General features: G+C 46.7%; 1 protein-coding gene across 1 annotated transcript; it reads right to left on the bottom strand.

Annotated features, from left to right (window-relative positions):
* Positions 1-2,579: 2,579 nt before the first annotated feature.
* Positions 2,580-4,673, bottom strand: LOC140181313 (uncharacterized). Its single transcript, XM_072224850.1, has 2 exons — positions 3,627-4,673; positions 2,580-3,260 (listed from the first exon to the last, which is right to left on the bottom strand). The coding sequence occupies exons 1-2, from the start codon at positions 4,671-4,673 to the stop codon at positions 2,580-2,582; spliced, it is 1,728 nt and encodes a 575-aa protein (XP_072080951.1).
* Between the last annotated feature and the right edge of the window lie 13,265 nt (positions 4,674-17,938).

Genomic DNA, 17,938 nt, shown 5'->3' with positions numbered 1-17,938 from the left:
GTTGTTTGTATTTGCTTTGTGTTCTTGCTGTCTTGTTTAGTTTTTGTTGCTAGATGACCTTTTAGTGCTAAGTAGATGTGTTAGGGGAGGGGTACCATTCCAGGGTAGGTTTTTAGGTGGCTTGCGTGATAGGTGTAGCTTTGGCCATGCTTGAGCTTAACTGTTGAATAGCATGGACATAGTTTCTGGGTTCTTTCCGGACTCCCGACCTCATAGACTAATGGAGTGGTACCCCCACTGTAGGTATGCCTCGCGTCGTCTCCCGGGCTTCTGTTTCTGCCGCGAACTATGACCCCTACGCCTGGGTGACCTCAAATGTGAAGGACTCGCCGAACCAGATGGATCTGGAGGAGTTGACGGAGTTCCGGCAAGCCGGGTATCTGTGCGGGGGGATAGATGAGGAGGCCAATTACGAGACCTTCGTTCCTGCCCCCAACGAGCGATTGTATGAGATTAATTTCCGTTCTCCCCGGGTCGCCGACTGGATTTGGTTTTACAAAGCCATGTTCACCCAGGTTAGCGTTCGCCTACCATTTTCCGATTTTCAGATGTCGCTTCTTAATCGGATATCCGTGTCGCCGTCGCAACTCCATCTGAATAGCTGGGCTTCTATCCTCTGTTTCGAGATGGTTTGTGAATATCTCGAGCTGCCGGCGTCAGTGGATGTCTTCCTCTTCTTCTTCAACTTTACCAACCCCTCAAAACAAGGGAAGGTGAGAAAAGGGTTCCTGTCCTTCCGGTCTGCCCAAGGCCGGAGGATATTTGGCCTGTTCGAGGACTCTTATCATGGGTTCAAGGACAAATTTTTCAAAGTTCGTCCCGTTAAAGGTCGCCATCCCTTTTGCTTATCGTTAGAGGGGGAACGCCTCATCCTGACTTATTGGAGCTTCGGGGCGGGGTCTAATTCTTTCATTAAGATGACCTACAAGGGAATGTCCCCTGTAAATAAGAGGATTGCCGATGTGCTGTTTGCCCTTTTTGGAAAGAACCCCGTGAACCCCCACCTCCTTATGGGTGAACGGGAGTCCGCCAGGAATTATATTTGTGAGCTGTTCTGTCTTGTGCTTTTGCATTGTTTGCTTTTTAATTTGTTCTTCCCGACTTCACGACTAACGTATTTGTTTCTCTGTTGTAGTGGAGATGTCTACTTCGGTGACCGGACTCGAAAATTTGGTCAAGACCTTCTTGGAGGATAGCGATGAGGAGAAGGCTGACGAGAAGGATGCCGGGAAGCCGAAAGGCCCTTTCGGGGAGAAGGAGAATCAAGTTGTACCTTCCCCCCGGGACGTCGAGACGTCCGATAAGAATTCCTCCAGGAGGCAGGCTTCTCCCACTCCCGATGAGACGGCCGGTATTGAGCAGTCACCCCCTACTCGGCGGGAGCATGATGATATGAAGCTTGTCCCCACTCCCAAAAGACGAAGGGCATCTTCCAGCCCGGAGGGAGCTCTCACCGTGATGGAGAGGAACTTCGATGCTGGGGCCTTTATTGATAATCAACTGATTCCCGGTACGGAGGATCACTTCCTTGGAACCGAACTCGCGGGGCAGGCGAGGTGGATGTATCGTACCCTTCTCCGTGGGGTGGTGATAGCCCGGAAGGCCGAGTTCGAGTTGTTGGGCATGCAGGCGTTGCGAAGGAAGCTCGATACTGCCGCCCAGGCCAACAACGAATTCAAGGTCCAGGTTGAAAAGCTTCAGGAGCAATTGGCCGCGGCAGAGAGGGGGTGCAAGGATGCCGAGGAGAAGGCTGCGTCCTTTGAGGAAAAAATGAATGCCTCCGACGCCACCGTCTCCCGTTTAACCGAGCGGGAGATGACTCTAGAGAGCCAGCTCAATGCCGCGCAGGGTCGGGTGATCGCTGCGGAGAAGGAACGTGACGCGGCCGTCTCGTCGGCTGAGGCTGCGCGAGCCGAGGCGGAAGAGTTGAAGAGGAAATACAAGGCGGTCAGGGAGCAGGGAAAGAACGCGATCTTTATGACCGAGGAGGCTCTCAAGGCCCAGGTGAAGATCGTGGTCCCAGAATTCGATACGTCGGCTATTGGAGTCTTCAAAACAATCCAGGACAGCAAGATTGTTGATATGCCTCGAAAATGAGCTCTTGTAACTTTGTGTTTTTGTGTGGCTTTGTAAGATACTTGTTATAACTGTTGAGACCTTTGCTACTTTTTAGTGGTCGCCTGGTCGGCCTTTTATTATCGCCTTTATTCTGTTTGTTTAGTAGCACCTATGTTTTGTTACTGTTTTTCTGGTGTGGACTTATTGTTTGTGTCCGTTTTGCCGTTTATGTTGGTAACGGTTGGAACCGTCTTGGTCGTGTTATCGCGGCCGTTAGTCATGGCTATGATCTGACAGGCTCCCGGGGTGATCAGTCCCAGGTTTTCGTTGAAGAACGCGATTGTGTGGAATACGTATTGGAGAATAGTAGATAAAAGAATTTAGACAAGTAAAAATTAGTCGTTAGCCAGACAAATTTGTGAACATGGCAGGTATTTGATAAAGATAAATCGCTAGCAATTAACACGTGAATGGAGTAGGCATCTATTGGCTCGTCAGGCCGCTTGGCTGGTGTGCCCAAGCTACGAATAGAATCTCCTTAGGTTACCTGCATTCCATGTTCTCGAGATTTCTTTGCCGTTGAGTCTCTCCAGCTTGTAGGCACCTTTGCCGAGCACTTCTTTGATTCTGTAGGGGCCTTCCCAGTTTGCCGCCAGCTTTCCTTCTCCTCGGGTTGGTAAACCGACGTCGTTGCGTCGCAGGACGAGGTCTCTTTCCTCAAATTCCCTCCTGAGGACTTTAGTGTTGCAGCGTAGAGCTATTCTTTGTTTCAGTGCTGTTTCTGACAAGTGGGTCATCTCTCTGGTCTCGTCCACCAGGTCCTTTTCCACTGCTTCTTCTACTTCTGCAAGAAGTAGCCGTGGGCTCGGTTCGCCAATCTCCACAGGTATCACCGCGTCGACCCCGTATGTTAGGCGAAAGGGGGTTTCCCCTGTGGAGCTTTGCTCGGTTGTCCGGTAGGACCAGAGGACTAAAGCGAGCTCGTCGGCCCATGCGCCTTTCTTGTTGTCTAAGCGCTTCTTGAGGCCTAGTAGGATGACTTTGTTTGCGGATTCCACTTGTCCGTTCGTCTGGGGATGTTCAACTGAGGAAAACTTTTTCTTTATCCCCAGGCCGGCGAGGAACTCTGTGAATTTCTTGTCAGTGAATTGCGTCCCAATATCCGAAATGATGACCTCTGGTATGCCAAAACGGGTTATCACCTGCCTCCACATGAACTTCCTGCAATTGGATGAGGATATGCTGGCTAGCGGTTCAGCCTCTATCCATTTGGTGTAGTAGTCGATGGCAACTATGAGATACTTAACTTGTCCTGGGCCGACTGGAAAGGGCCCCAAGAGGTCGACTCCCCATTGAACGAAAGGTCGGGTAGACGTTAGTAGGCTCAGCTCGGAAGCCGGCGCTTTGTGGAAGTTGGCGTTTTCTTGACACTTTACGCATTTTCTGACAAATTCCCTGGAGTCTTTCATCATTGATGGCCAGTAATACCCAGCTCGGATGAGCTTCCTTGCTAGGGCTTTGCCCCCGATGTGGTGGCCGCAGCATCCCTCGTGGACTTCTCTAAGTACGTAGTCCGTCTGGTCGGGGTGCAAGCACTTCAGTAGGGGTTGGCTGAGTCCCTTTCTGAATAGTTGTCCTTGTATGATTGCATATTTGGCCGCCTCCCTTCTCAACATTTTGGTTGCTTTCTCATCATCAGGTAGTGTGCCATGTTCCAGGAAGTTTATGATAGGGTCCAACCAGGAGGGGCTTGCTTCCGCCAAATGCAGGGCGACCGTTGGCTCCTTTACCATGCCCTGGATAAGAGACCGGTTGTCCGCTCCCGGCTTTGTGCTTGCTAGTTTAGATAGGAGGTCCGCCCGTGTGTTCTTTTCCCTTGGAACATGTTGGACCGTGATTTCCTGGAATTGCCTAGTCAACTCTCTAACCTTTTCCAAATACCTTTGCAGCAACAGGTCTCTTGCTTGATAGCTTCCGTTCACTTGCGAGGTGACGACCTGTGAGTCGCTGCACACTTCCAGCCTTGTCGCCCCGACTTCCCTAGCTAGGGTCAGTCCTCCCAAGAGGGCTTCATATTCCGCTTGGTTGTTCGATACGGGAAACTCGAACTTGGTCGATTGCTCGTACACGACCCCGGCTGGGCTCTCTAAGATGACCCCAGCGCCCCCGGACGTCTGGTTGGAGGCCCCATCTACATGAAGCCTCCACCGTGTGCCCGTTTCCTCGGGGAGATCGCCTGTTACCTCCACTAGGAAATCTGCCATTGCCTGCGCCTTGATTGCATGCCGGGGCTCGTACTGCAAATCATATTGGGAGAGCTCGATGGCCCATGTCATCATCCTTCCTGCCAAATCAGGCTTTTGGAGTACTTGTCGAATTGCTTGGTCCGTTCTCACGACAACACGGTGGCTCTGGAAGTACTGCCTCAGCCTTCGGGAGGAGGTTAGGAGTGCCAGCGCCAGTTTCTCCAATTTGCTATACCTCAGCTCTGCTCCTTGTAACGCCCTGCTTACAAAGTAGATTGGTTGCTGAGCTTTCCCTTCCTCTCGTATCAGCACTGCTGCAAGCGCTTCCTCTGTTACGGCCAGGTAGAGGTAGAGTGGTTCTCCGGCCATTGGCTTCCCGAGCACCGGAGGTGATGTTAGGATCTCTTTGAAGTGGTCGAACGCTTTCTCACATGCAGGAGTCTATTCGAACGCTATCCTCTTTTTCATCAGATTGAAAAAGGGCAGGCCTTTTGCTGCCGATGCGCCGAGAAAACGGGATAACGCCGTCAGCCTTCCTGCTAATCACTGTACGTCTTTGATACAACCCGGGCTCTTCATCTGGAGAATCGCTTGGCATTTCTCAGGGTTGGCTTCTACCCCTCTTTGGGTTATCATGAACCCTAGGAACTTCCCGGCTTCCATGGCAAAGGCGCATTTGAGCGGGTTGAGCCTCATGCCGTTTTGTCGGAGGGACGCGAACACGCCCCCCAGGTCGCTTAGGAGATCGTCGGGTCGTGTGGTTTTCGCAAGGATGTCATCCACGTAGACTTCTACTGTCTTGCCTATGAGCTCGCTGAATATCTTGTTCATCAGCCTCTGGTACGTGGCGCCATCGTTTTTCAAGCCAAACGGCATCACCTTGTAGCAATAGATCCCTCCAGGCGTTATGAACGCCGTTTTGTCTTCGTCGGGCTGGTGCATCGGTATTTGATTGTACCCAGAGTAAGCGTCCATGAAGCTCAGATACCGGTACCCCGCCGCCGCGTCGACGAGTGCGTCGATGTTGGGGAGGGGATAGTAGTCCTTGGGGCATGCCTTGTTGAGGTCGGAGTAGTCCACACACATTCTCCACCTCCCATTGTGCTTTTTCACCAAGACCACGTTCGATAGCCAAGTCGAGTAGTCCAGCTCTCGGATGAACCCCGCTTCGAGGAGGCTGGCCGTCTGCCTGGCCACCTCCTCCACCCTTTCCTGCGACATCTTCCTCCTCCTTTGGGCCACTGGTTGGGCTTCCGGCTTGACGGCCAGACAGTGCGACATGAGTTGGGAATCTATTCCCGGTATGTCGGCCGGTGTCCAAGCGAACAGGTCGGCATTGGCTCTGATCATCTCCATCAAAGGTCCCTTCAATCCATAGGGGAGATTTCTGTTTATGAACGTGAACTTCTCCTCCGTGTCCCCGACCTTAAATTTTTCCAGGTCCCCCTCTGGCTCAGGTCTGGGTTTGTCATCTATTATGGCGTCCAGGTCGGCTAGAAAAACCCCTGATGCTTCTTTAGACTTTTTCCTCAAGGAGAGGCTGGCGTGGTCGCAGGCGACTGCCGTTTTCAGGTCTCCTTTGATGGATCCGATAGATCCGTCATCAGTAACAAACTTCATTACAAGCAGTTTCGTGCTGATCGCCGCGCCAAGGTCGTTAATGGTTTTTCTCCCCAGAATGATGTTGTAAGCTGGGAAATCTCGCAAGACCACAAATTCTGCCATTACTGTCCTCTGCCCCTGTCCTTGTCCCACTGAGGTCGGGAGGGAGATGATCCCGTCCAGCTTGATGAAGTGGTCACCTAACCCTACCACACCGTGCTGGTGGGTCGCTAGGTCGGTGTCACGCAGCCCTAGGGCGTCAAATACGTTGCGGGACATGATGTTCGAGTCCGCCCCCGTATCCACGAGGATTCGCTTGACGAGGCCGGTTCCGACTCTGGCCGTAATAACCATAGGGGGACTTTCCAGTATCTCGTCAAACCACTGGTCTTCGGGACCAAAGGAGGTGGATGGGAGCCTCCGGGAATTTCTCGCAGATGAGGAGGAGACGGCCAGGACCTTGGCGTCTTTCTTCTGTGCCGCTTTCGACCTCGGGGCCGAATTCCTGGCAGTTACCACGTTCACCACCGTGAAGCCGTGGTCGTCTCCCTCCGGTTCTTGGCGTCGCCTTATCGCCCGGGGCCTGTCTTCGCCTTCGTGGTCGCGATTCCGTCTCCTTGGCTCTCTAATGAGGTGGGAGAATTCGGTGAGCTTCCCATCCCTGATTGCTTGCTCTAGCGCATCCTTCAGGTCGAAGCAGTCCTGGGTCTTGTGTCCGTACCCCTTGTGATATTCGCAATAAAGGCTCTTGTTTCCTCCTGTTCGGTCCTTCAGAGGTCGGGGTTTCGACAGTATTCCTTTCTTGGCTATCTGTTGGTAAACTTCCACGATTGGTGCCGCCAGGGGGTGTAGTTGGTGAACTTCTTGACTCGGGGAAACGGCCTTGGTGTTTTGCTCGGACCGCCGTCCCTGGCGTGTTCCTTTCGCCTTTCTCCGCCCTCGTGGTGCCGGGTTTGGGTGTAGGGGGGTTGCCGTTTATTGGCAGCCACGACCCGGCTGACTTCTTCTTCATTAATGTACTCCTTAGCCACACATTGGATCTCCTGCATTGTCCATACTGGCCTCGTAGTGAGGTGCTTTCTGAAGTCCTCGTTCGGGAGTCCGTTCGTCAAACACAGGCTTGCCACTGAGTCTGTCAGCCCGTCGATTTCCAGGCACTCGTCGTTGAATCTGTCTAGGTATTTTCTGGTCGACTCATCGGGTCGTTGGGTCACCCTAAGCAGGTTGATTGGGTGCTTCGCCTTTGCAATTCTGGTCGTGAATTGGGCTAAGAAGGCATGGCTGATGTCCGCGAAGCCGGTCACCGAGCCCTGCGGGAGGTTATTGAACCACCATATTGCAGGTCCTGCTAGGGTGACCGAGAAAGCGCGGCATCTTACCTCGTCCCCCACTCCCTCCAGGTTCATCCTGGCCTTGAAGGTCGTGAGGTGCTCCAGAGGGTCTTGCGTTCCGTCATATCTCATGTCCGTGGGCTTGTCAAAATGTTTTGGCAGCCAGACTTCGAGTATGGAACGATGAAATGGAGTCGCCCCCATTATCACGGGTCCTCGTGTTTTCGTCGTTCTCCCCACGGGCGTCTTCGGTTCCGTGATCTGTAGTATGCCGCCTCTCATGCCTGGCATAAATGATGAGGTCATGGCTTCTTCTCGCGCGTCCCCTTTCCCCAGCGCTCTTGGACTCAGCTTAGGGGCTGGGCGTGCGTCTGGAGTGGCTCCTTGAGTGTGCTCATCGTGTTCTCTTTTCGCCAGCCGACGTTCCAAGTCTTGCATTCTGTGGCGTAGCTCTTGCATTATTCTGGCGTGGTTGTCGCCAGTTCCCCCGAAGGGGCGTCTCTGGTGAGGTTGTGTTGTGTCTCGGAGGGGATCCTGTGCGCTGCCGGGGAGCAGTCGCGGTGGGGTCCCCTACGGGCTCGGCCTCGCGGGCTGTCTCACCTTGGACCAGTACGAAGTCCATGGACGAGTCCCCACAGACGGCGCCAATGTTCGGTAGGTCGGGTACCGGACGGATCGGGTTGGTATACTGGTTGGTGATGAGGGGTCTCGCCTCGTCGTGAACTGCCGGTCCGGTGTAGACGGGGTCCCGAGCACTTCTTGTAGAGAAAGGGGTGTCACCTGCAAAGACACTCCGACGCTCTAGTCAGTAATGTGCAGGCGAAAAGGGGGGAGAGTGATGTGTGACGTACCTTGGGGGAAGGGTAAAACCTTCCCTTTATATACTGTGTCAGAGGTGGGCCCTACAAGGACAAGCCCACTTTTTCTGAGACGTTCTCCCACAGCTGTAAATGAACTGTCTGGGATGCGTGTCCGGATCGGTTGCGGGGCACCTCACCCTTGACCGTCCGGGTCGGGTGGCGCTCGGGTCGGACCGACCCGTGGAAGGTTTGGGCCAGATCGTAACAATACTAAAATCAGTTATTAAAATTAATTATTAATATAAAGTATACACTAAAAAATATATAATATATAATTTTAATATATACATAATATTTTTTATATTTAATTTATAAATAATCATTAAAAAGAATAAATGTGATTAACTTATTGTATAAATATGGGTAACGTAGATTTTTTGCCCATTTCAGTTTTTAAAAAGAGTACAAACGTCTAATTTAATTTAATTTTGTCACTGATGATTTAAAATAAATTTTAATTTCGTTGATACAATTACTTTTTTAACAATTATTTTATTTAGAACTAGGATTTGGATTGGGGATAAATTTAGGTTGGGAGGGATAAAATTGTATAAAAAATTGACTAATGATTAATTATTAAAAAATTGACCATAAAGACAAAATTTGTTGAAACTAATTTTAAAATTTAATGATATAGTTGAATCAAATTATTTTAGAATTAAAAATATATTTATCTTAAATATACTATAAAAATATAATCGAATCAACTTGATTCAATTTACATGTAAATAGTATAAATTAAATTATTAAATTCGATTTACATAGAATTATAAACGAAATATACATATAGGTCAATTTAATTTAGAACATTAGTGTAATTTTGGGCTGGATTTATTTTATATGTGGGAATTACCCTTATTATCATTATATAATTAAAAACTATTACTTATTGTGTTAATTTTCAGAGTCACTTTTTGCGAGTATTTTTTTCAATAAATCAAATATCAAACTTAAAGAAATAAAAGAAAAATGATGCAAAGTTCATACAAAAAATATCTAAGATATACAACTACTTGCATGAAAATTTAATGACAACATCAAATAAAACTTGTTAAGACTCTTGAACCAGCTATTTTCCTTTTGATTAACTCTTGCTTCCACTGTTTGATTATCACCTCTAGAGTTATCTCATTGACATTATCATCAAGAACAAATGACTCACCAGCGGAATAGCCGTCATATTCTTTATAACAAATCTTTTGTCCAAGCTTTTATCCACTATTCTAAGAGTCAGTTTTAAGTTTATCTTTTGAAACTCCCAATTTGACCTATAACTTTCAAGCACATTGTTTGTTAGTTTTTATATATTCCATATTATAACAAAATAAACAACCACCTATATCTTCTTTTTCATGACCATACAGTTTTGTTTTTATCTATTCATTGACAATGAGTCAATGAACCATGATTTCTCATGTAAACATATTTGTACATTTCATTCATTTACCATTAACATTCATAATGCCTATTCCTACTAAAATTCAATAGGAACATTATAAAAAAATCATTTATTCAGTAACATTTTTTTAAGTTATATATATTTAAAGAAAAATATTACTTATACAATAAAATTCAACTTTTCATCAGCCTTTAAAATTTAAATAATGTTATTTAATTAAATTTAATTAAAACACATTTTTAATTTGTAGCTAATATGTTAGTAATTAAAATTAATTTAAATTTCAAATACTAGAATTTTTCTATTGCTGATTAAGAATAGAAAAATTAAAGTGATTATTTTATTAACTTCATAAAGTGGTTATTTTATTTATTTTTTTTATTTGTACGTGTCTCTCGTACGTTTTTTCCTTCTTCTCTCTTACGTTCTTCACAAGAATCTCCATATAAGAGTATCACTAAATTTATTATTATTTCATATTTAATATTTTATTATTATTAGATGAGTCGTGCTATTTTGTTTCTATTTCGAGTGACTTGCATGCTAGCTCAAAACTTATTTATCATATTGTCGAATGAAATTTTAATAAGATTATATCAACATTTGAATTAAATAATAAATGAATTATCAGTCTATTCTATGTATCAATATTCATTTCTTCTTCCTCCCTCTCTTTTTTTCTTTTTTTTTTTTCTATTTTTTTTAATCTTTATCTCTAGAATGATAAGAGAATACCACCAACATAAAATAATTAGATCGAATTAAAGATAAATAAATGAGCAATTGCAGATTTTTGGGAGAAAAAAGATAGATAACAAATAAAAATTTAATAAAAGTTTATAGTTTTCAACAATTTTTTTTATTATTAGTTGAATTTTTTCATTACTTATTTGAACATTAACACTTTTAAATTATTAAAATATATGTGCGTAAAAATTAATTTTTTTTCAATTGTAAGTTGTAACACATCTAAAATTATTAAGTTATACAAAAAATATTTTTGAAACACATCCAAAATTATAAATCTAAAATTTAAATTTAAACATTAAAAAAATTAATTCTTTATATCTTATTCGATAAAAACTCATCTAATATTTCTCTTTTATTAATAGTTAGATTTTTCGTTACTTATTTGAATATTAATATTTTTAAAATTATCAAAATGTATGTTCGTAAAAATTCATTTTCAATTGTAACACATCTAAAATTATTAAGTGATACATAAAATATTTCTGAAACACATCCAAAATCATAAATTAGAAAATTAAATTTAAACGTTAAATATAAAATTAATATTTTTTATATCTTATTCGATAAAAATTTATTTAATATTTTTTATTTTTTATTATTTGTTAGATTTTATCGTTATTTATTTGAACATTAACGCTTTTAAAATTATTAAAATGTATGTTTGTAAAAATTGGTTATTTTTTCAATTATTACACATCCAAAATTATTGACTTATATACAAAATATATTTGAAACACATCCAAAATCATAAATGTAAAATTTAATTTATTTAAACGTTAAAAATAAAACTAATTCTTTTTATATTGTTACGGCCCAACCCAGCTAGGCATGGAGACCGACCCGACTCGGAGACCTATCGCTCCGTTTGGGCGGGTCATCATACCCGCCTATCTGGCGACCCGGCCACGCACCCTCCTTGCCAGCTGCATAATAGCTGGGAAGAAGGAAACTTCCTGGAAGGAGACCTCCTCCTGTGAGGCCCACTTTTCTGACATGGTATATAAGGGGAGGGTCCTATCCCTCCCCCAAGGTACGTCACACCCATTACTTTACCCACTCTTCGCCTGCACACTTAACTGACTAGAGCGTCGGAGTGTCTTTGCATGTGACACCCCCTCTCTATACAAAGATCCCGAGACGTCGGCTACTCTAGCTTCACCCCGCAGCCGAGGACCAGGCCGTACCCCACCTCATCAACCCAAGGATCCCTCCGAACCGTCTGGTACCCGTGCTACTTAACATTGGCGCCATCTATGGGGACTACGCCTGAATGGACGTCATACTGGGTCCCGGAGAACCAGGCCGAGCACAAAAGGAAAGCCTCTGTGGCTTCCTCCCGGGAGCGCACGAGGACCCCTCCACGACGACCCGAGCCGTCTTCACGATCTCAAGAAAGATGCCCCTTTGGGGGAACAGGCAGCAATAGCGCCGGAATAATGCAGGAATTGCGTCACAGGATGCAAAACCTGGAACGCCAGCTGGCAGATCAGGAACATCGTCAACGAACTCCTGAAGCAAGCTATTCCTGTTCTCCTCCGAGAAGTCACTCTCAGCGAACGCCGAACCCACGATCTGAATCCGAAAGCGTCCGAGAGGAAGAAGGACGCCTAAGAAGACGTCGGGACCCCGTGATATACACCCGACCTGAAAGGAGACGCGCCACAGAACGGGACCGGGAAAACAGCGGAGAAAGGCCGAGGAGAACGCGGCGACCCGTGATAATGGGCGCAACCCCGTTTCATCGTTCCATCCTCGAGGTCCGGCTACCAAAGCACTTTGATAAGCCGACGGACATGAGGTACGACAGAACCCAAGACCCACAGGAGCACCTCATGACCTTCGAGGTCAGAATGAACCTGGAGAGAGTGGGAGACGAAGTAAGGTACCGCGCTTTTCCAGTCACTCTGGCGGGACCTGCAATACGGTGGTTTAACAGCCTCCCGCAAGGCTCAGTGGCCTGCTTTTCGGACATTAGTTGCACTTTCTGGCCCAATTCACTACCAGAATCGCAAAGGCAAAACATCCGATCAACTTGCTCGGGGTGACACAGAGGCCCGGCGAGCCGACCAGAAAATATCTGGACCGGTTCAATGACGAGTGCTTGGAGATTGACGGGCTAACTGATTCGGTAGCTAGTCTGTGTTTGACGAATAGACTTATGAACGAGGATTTCAGGAAGCATCTCACCACGAAGCCGGTGTGGACAATGCAGGAGATCCTAGGCGTGGCCAGGGAATATATCAACGATGAAGAAGTCAGTCAAGTCGTGGCTGCCAACAAGCGGCAGCCCATCTACAATCAACCTCGGCAGCACGGCGGCGGAGAAAGGCAGAAGGAGCACGCCAGAGACGGCGGTCCGGGCAAGACGTCCAGGCTGTTTCCCCGAGTCGAAAAATTCACCAATTACACCCCCTCACCGTCCCCATCATAGAACTTTATCAGCAGATAGCCGAGAAGGGAATTTTGTCGAAGCCCCGACCTCTAAAAGACCAAACCGGGGGGAACAAGAGCCTCTATTGTGATTATCATAAGGGTTATGGACATAAGACACAGGATTGCTTTGACCTGAAGGACGCGCTAGCACAAGCGATCCGGGACAGAAAACTGGCCGAATTCTACCATCTCAACAGGAAGCCGAGGAGACGAGATCGCGACCGCGAGGGAGAGGACAAGACCCGCGCAGTGAAGCGACGTCATGAGCCGGAGGACAACGAGCACAGCCTTACCATAGTGAACGTGGTAACAGCAAGAGACGTGGCTCCAAGGTCGAAGTCGGCACACAAGAAAAACGCCAAAGTCCTGGCGGTTTCCTCATCTTCCGTGCGAAGCTTCAAGAGGGTTCCACCCATCTCATTCGGTCCGGAGGACCAATGGTTCGATGAGGTCGCGAAAAACCCTCCCATGGTCATCACGGCCAGAGTGGAACCGGCCTCATCAAGCGGATTCTCGTAGACACCGGGGCTGACTCGAATATCATGTTCCGCAACGTGTTCGATGCCTTGGATCTACGGGATGCCGACCTAAAGACTCACCAACACGGTGTCGTAGGCTTAGGCGACCAGTTCATCAAGCCAGACGGGACAATCTCCCTGCCAATATCCGTAGGACTAGGACAGGGGCGAAGATCGGTAATGATTGAGTTCGTGGTTCTGCGAGACTCCACGGCCTACAACGTCATCCTAGGAAGGAAGACTATCAATGATCTCGGGGTGGTGATCAGTACAAAGATGTTGCTAATGAAGTTCATCGCTGATGACGGATCTGTGGGATCCATAAAAGGAGACTTAGAAACGGCAGTCGCTTGCGACAATGCCAGTCTCTCCTTAAGGAAGAAATCTAAAGAGGCATCGGGAGTGTTCCTCGCCGACTTGGACGCTAGAGTCAACAACAAGCCAAGACCCGAACCGGAAGGAAACTTAGAGAGGTTCAAAGTCGGCGATACAGAGGAGAAGTTCACGTTCGTGAACAGAAACCTCCCACACGACCTGAAGGAACCCCTAATGGAAATGATCAGGGCTGACGTCGACCTACTTGCTTGGATGCCAGCCGACATGCCGGGGATAGACCCCCAACTCATGTCACATCACTTGGTCGTCAAGGCGGAGGCCAGACCGGTGGCTTAGAGGAGAAGGAAAATGTCACAAGAAAGAGTAGAGGAGGTGGCCAAGCAGACGGCCAACCTCCTCGAAGCGGATTTATTCGGAAACTCGACTACTCGACCTGGCTGTCGAATGTAGTTCAAGTGAGAAAGCACAATGAAAAATGGAGGATGTGTGTGGATTACTCCGATCTCAACAAAGCATGCCCCCAAGGATTGCTACCCCCTACCCAACATTGATGCGCTCGTCGACGCGGCGGCAGGATATCGGTATCTGAGCTTTATGGATGCTTGTTCTGGCTACAATCAGATACCGATGCACCGGCCAGACGAAGAGAAAACAGCGTTCATAACACTGGGGAAATATATTGCTACAAGGTAATGCTGTTTGGCCTGAAGAACGCCGGGGCCACATACCAAAGGTTAATGAACAAGATATTCACCGACCTCATAGGGAAAATGGTGGAAGTATACGTGGATGATATCCTTGCAAAGACTACCCAGCCTGAGGACCTCTTAAGCGACTTAGGAAACGTGTTCGCTTCCTTTCAACAACACGGCATGAGGCTCAACCCACTCAAGTGTGCCTTTACCATGGAAGCAGGAAAGTTCTTAGGGTTTATGATAACCCAAAGAGAGGTGGAGGCCAACCCTGAAAAGTGTCAAGCAATACTCCAAATGAAGAGCCCGGACTGTGTCAAGGATGTTCAGAGGTTGTCAGGAAGGCTCACCGCACTATCCCGCTTCCTCGGGACGTCGGCTGCGAAGGCCCTGCCATTTTTCAACTTGATGAGAAAGGGGATAGCCTTTGAGTGGACCCCGACGTGCGAGGAAGCATTCAATCATTTCAAAGAGATTCTTGCAACACCACCTGTCCTCGGGAAGCCCAAGGTCGGAGAACCACTCTACCTGTACTTGGCCATAACGGATGAAGCGATGGTAGCGGTTTTGGTGCGGGAAGAATGGAAGGTTCAGCAACCAATTTACTTCGTGAACAAAGCACTGCAAGGAGCAGAATTGAGATACAGCAAATTAGAGAAGTTGGCACTTGCACTCCTGACCTCTTCCTGCAGATTACAACAGTACTTCCAAGGTCATCAGGTAGTCGTGAGGACAGACCAGGGAATCCGCCAGATACTCCAAAAACCAAACTTAGCAGGAAGAATGATGACTTGGGCCATCGAGCTATCCCAATACGACTTGCAATACGAACCCAGGCATGCGATTAAGGCACAGGCCATGACCGACTTCTTGGTAGAAGTAACAGGGGACTCATCCTGGAGAGCCCCACTGGAGTCATATATGAACAGTCCATCAAGTTCGAGTTCCCGGTGTCAAACAATCAAGCGGAGTACAAGGCCCTTCTGGGCAGCTTAATCTTAGCACAGGAAGTCAGAGCCACAAGGCTAGAAGTATGCAGTGACTCGCAAGTCGTCACTTCTCAGGTCAATGGGACCTACCAAGCCAGAGACTCCCTGTTACAAAAGTATCTGGAGAAAGTCAAAGAGTTGAGCAAACAATTCGAGGAGGTCACGATCCAACACGTTCCGAGAGAAAGGAACACACGGGTGGACCTCCTGTCCAAGCTAGCAAGCACAAAACCAGGGGTCGGCAACCGATCTCTCATTCAGGGTTTGATAAAAGAGCCAGCGGTCACCCTCCACTTGACAAAGGTAGGCCCCTCTTGGATGGACCCGATCACTGACTTCTTGGAAAGCGACAAGACCCCTGATGACGAGAAGTCGGCCAGAGCGTTGAGAAGGGAGGCAGCCAAATATGCAATCATACAAGGGCAGTTGTTTAAGAAGGGACTCAGCCAACCCTTGTTAAAATGCCTGCATCCCGACCAAATGGACTATGTGCTTAAAGAGGTCCATGAGGGGTGCTGTGGTCACCACATCGAGGGCAAAGCCCTAGCAAGAAAGCTCATCAGAGCCGGTTATTACTGGCCATCAATGATGGAGGACTCCAAAGAATTCGTAAGGAAATACGCCAAGTGCCAGGAGAACGCCAACTTCCACAAGGCACCGGCAACCGAGCTAAGTCTACTAATGTCCTCCCGACCTTTCTCACATTGGGGAGTCGACCTCCTGGGACCTTTTTCGGTCGGTCCAGGGCAAGTCAAGTACCTTATAGTTGCTATCGACTACTATACCAAGTGGATAGAGGCTGAGCCATTGGCGAGCATATCCTCATCCAATTGTCGGAGGTTCATGTGGAGGCAAGTAGTAACTCGATTCGGCATCCCTGAGGTCGTTATCTCTGATAACAGGACGCAATTCGCTGATAAGAAGTTCGCAGAGTTCATCGCCGATTTGGACACAAAGCAGAAGTTCTCATTTGTGGAACATCCCCAAACGAATGGCCAAATTGAGGCACCGAATAAGGTCATCTTGCTAGGCCTCAAAAAGCAACTTGATAAGAAAAAGGGAGCATGGGCTGACGAACTCGCCTCCGTCCTCTGGTCCTACCGCACAAGCCAGCAATCGTCCACAGGAGAAACCCCATTCCGCCTGACATACGGGGTGGATGCTATGATACCCGTAGAGATCGGCGAGCCGAGCCCACGGCTGCTTCTGAGAGGAGTAGAGGAAGTCGTAGAGAAGGACCTAATAGACGAGGCTAGAGAAATGGCCCATTTGTCGGAAGCAGCGTTGAAGCAAAGAATGGCCCTACGCTACAACGTCAGAGTACTCATAAGAGAATTCGAACAGAATGACCTAGTCCTGCGGCGCAACGACATCGGGATGCCGACTCAGGGAGAATGTAAGCTGGCGGCTAACTGGGAAGGTCCCTACAGGGTCAAAGAGGTGATTGGTAAGGGCGCCTACAAATTGGAGAGGCTCGATGGCAAAGAAGTCCCGAGAACCTGGAATGCGGGTAACTTAAGAAGATTTTATTCATAGTCCAAACACGCCAAGTAAGGAACCCGACAAGCTTAGTAACCCGGGTTTTGCTTTATCATTAGACAATTTACCTGCGTTAAATACTTATCATTGCCATAGATTTGTCCGACTGCCGATTAATATTCTCTTGTTCAAATTTATTTTTTCCCTTTTATCCATCCCATGACAACGAATTTCTTATGGTATGTGTTAAACAAGGCGACGACACGGTATCCCGGGACTGATCACCCCGGAAACCAACCAGATTAACGCCATAACAAACGGCTATAGCAATAATAAAGCCACAACTTGGCTTCGTCAAATTACCAACACAACGGTAAACAAACGCAAGCGACAAGCCAATACCAGCAAAACGGTAATAAAATAAAGCGAAAATGCACTGCCGAATAAGTGGAAAAAGACGGTAATTATAAGCCGACCAAGCGACTATCAAAGTAGTTTAAAAATTACAAGTTCTACAAGTTCATCAAACCGCGCCGCAAGTTCTACAAGTACAGAGATCAGTTCTTCGGCATATCGACAATCTTGCCATCTTTGATTGTTTTGAAAACCCTGATTGCCGATGTGTATTTAATTTTAAAAAGACACTAAATCTATCTAAATGTATTTGTTTTGATCTTTTTTAAATTATTGAAATAAAGGACTAAATAAAGAATCACTTTTAAAGAATACTTAGTCATACTGAGGGAAATATAATCTATTCATAAAAGGGTCGTTCTACGGTAAAGATTCAATATACAGATATTCTCCTATTTAAATGTCGTTGCTACACGTGGTTAGAAAGGAGCAGGTTTTGCAGAAAAGCTTCTCCCAAATGTGGCTTGGGTGTTTTGAAGCTGAGCCAACATTTTGAACGGAGTTAACCAAGTTCCGTTCTTGATGATGGGCTGTTGGGCCATTGTTTTATATGAATACGAGAGACGAGAGTAAAAAAACAAACCCATAAACATTACACTGAGTATAGGAATTGGACATTGGCCATTAAATTAGAAAATAATATTTTTGTGGGGACATAGTTATGTTTTTTTAGTTAATGTTTAATATTTTGTTTGGAAAATAAGCTTTTGTGAGAATTTGATTTTGTTTTCATAGTTATTAGTTGCTAATTATTTTTCGTTAAACAGTAAAGACTTATTTAGCAAGCATTTATTTACATAATTTCATTATATTATATAGTATGACCTTTGT

Source organism: Arachis hypogaea, chromosome 18 (assembly GCF_003086295.3).
Source record: "Arachis hypogaea cultivar Tifrunner chromosome 18, arahy.Tifrunner.gnm2.J5K5, whole genome shotgun sequence".
Taxonomy (NCBI): Eukaryota; Viridiplantae; Streptophyta; class Magnoliopsida; order Fabales; family Fabaceae; genus Arachis; species Arachis hypogaea.
This window is presented reverse-complemented; position numbering and strand designations above follow the sequence as displayed.

Bases quoted from the DNA above. Each gene is read 5' to 3' on its own strand.
- LOC140181313 (XM_072224850.1), bottom strand. From the start codon at position 4,673: ATGGCCGGAGAACCACTCTACCTCTACCTGGCCGTAACAGAGGAAGCG. The intron at 3,261-3,626 runs GTACTTAGAGAA...ATGTGGAGGCAG, and splicing joins ACCCCGACCAGACGGACTAC to GTGATAACCCGTTTTGGCAT.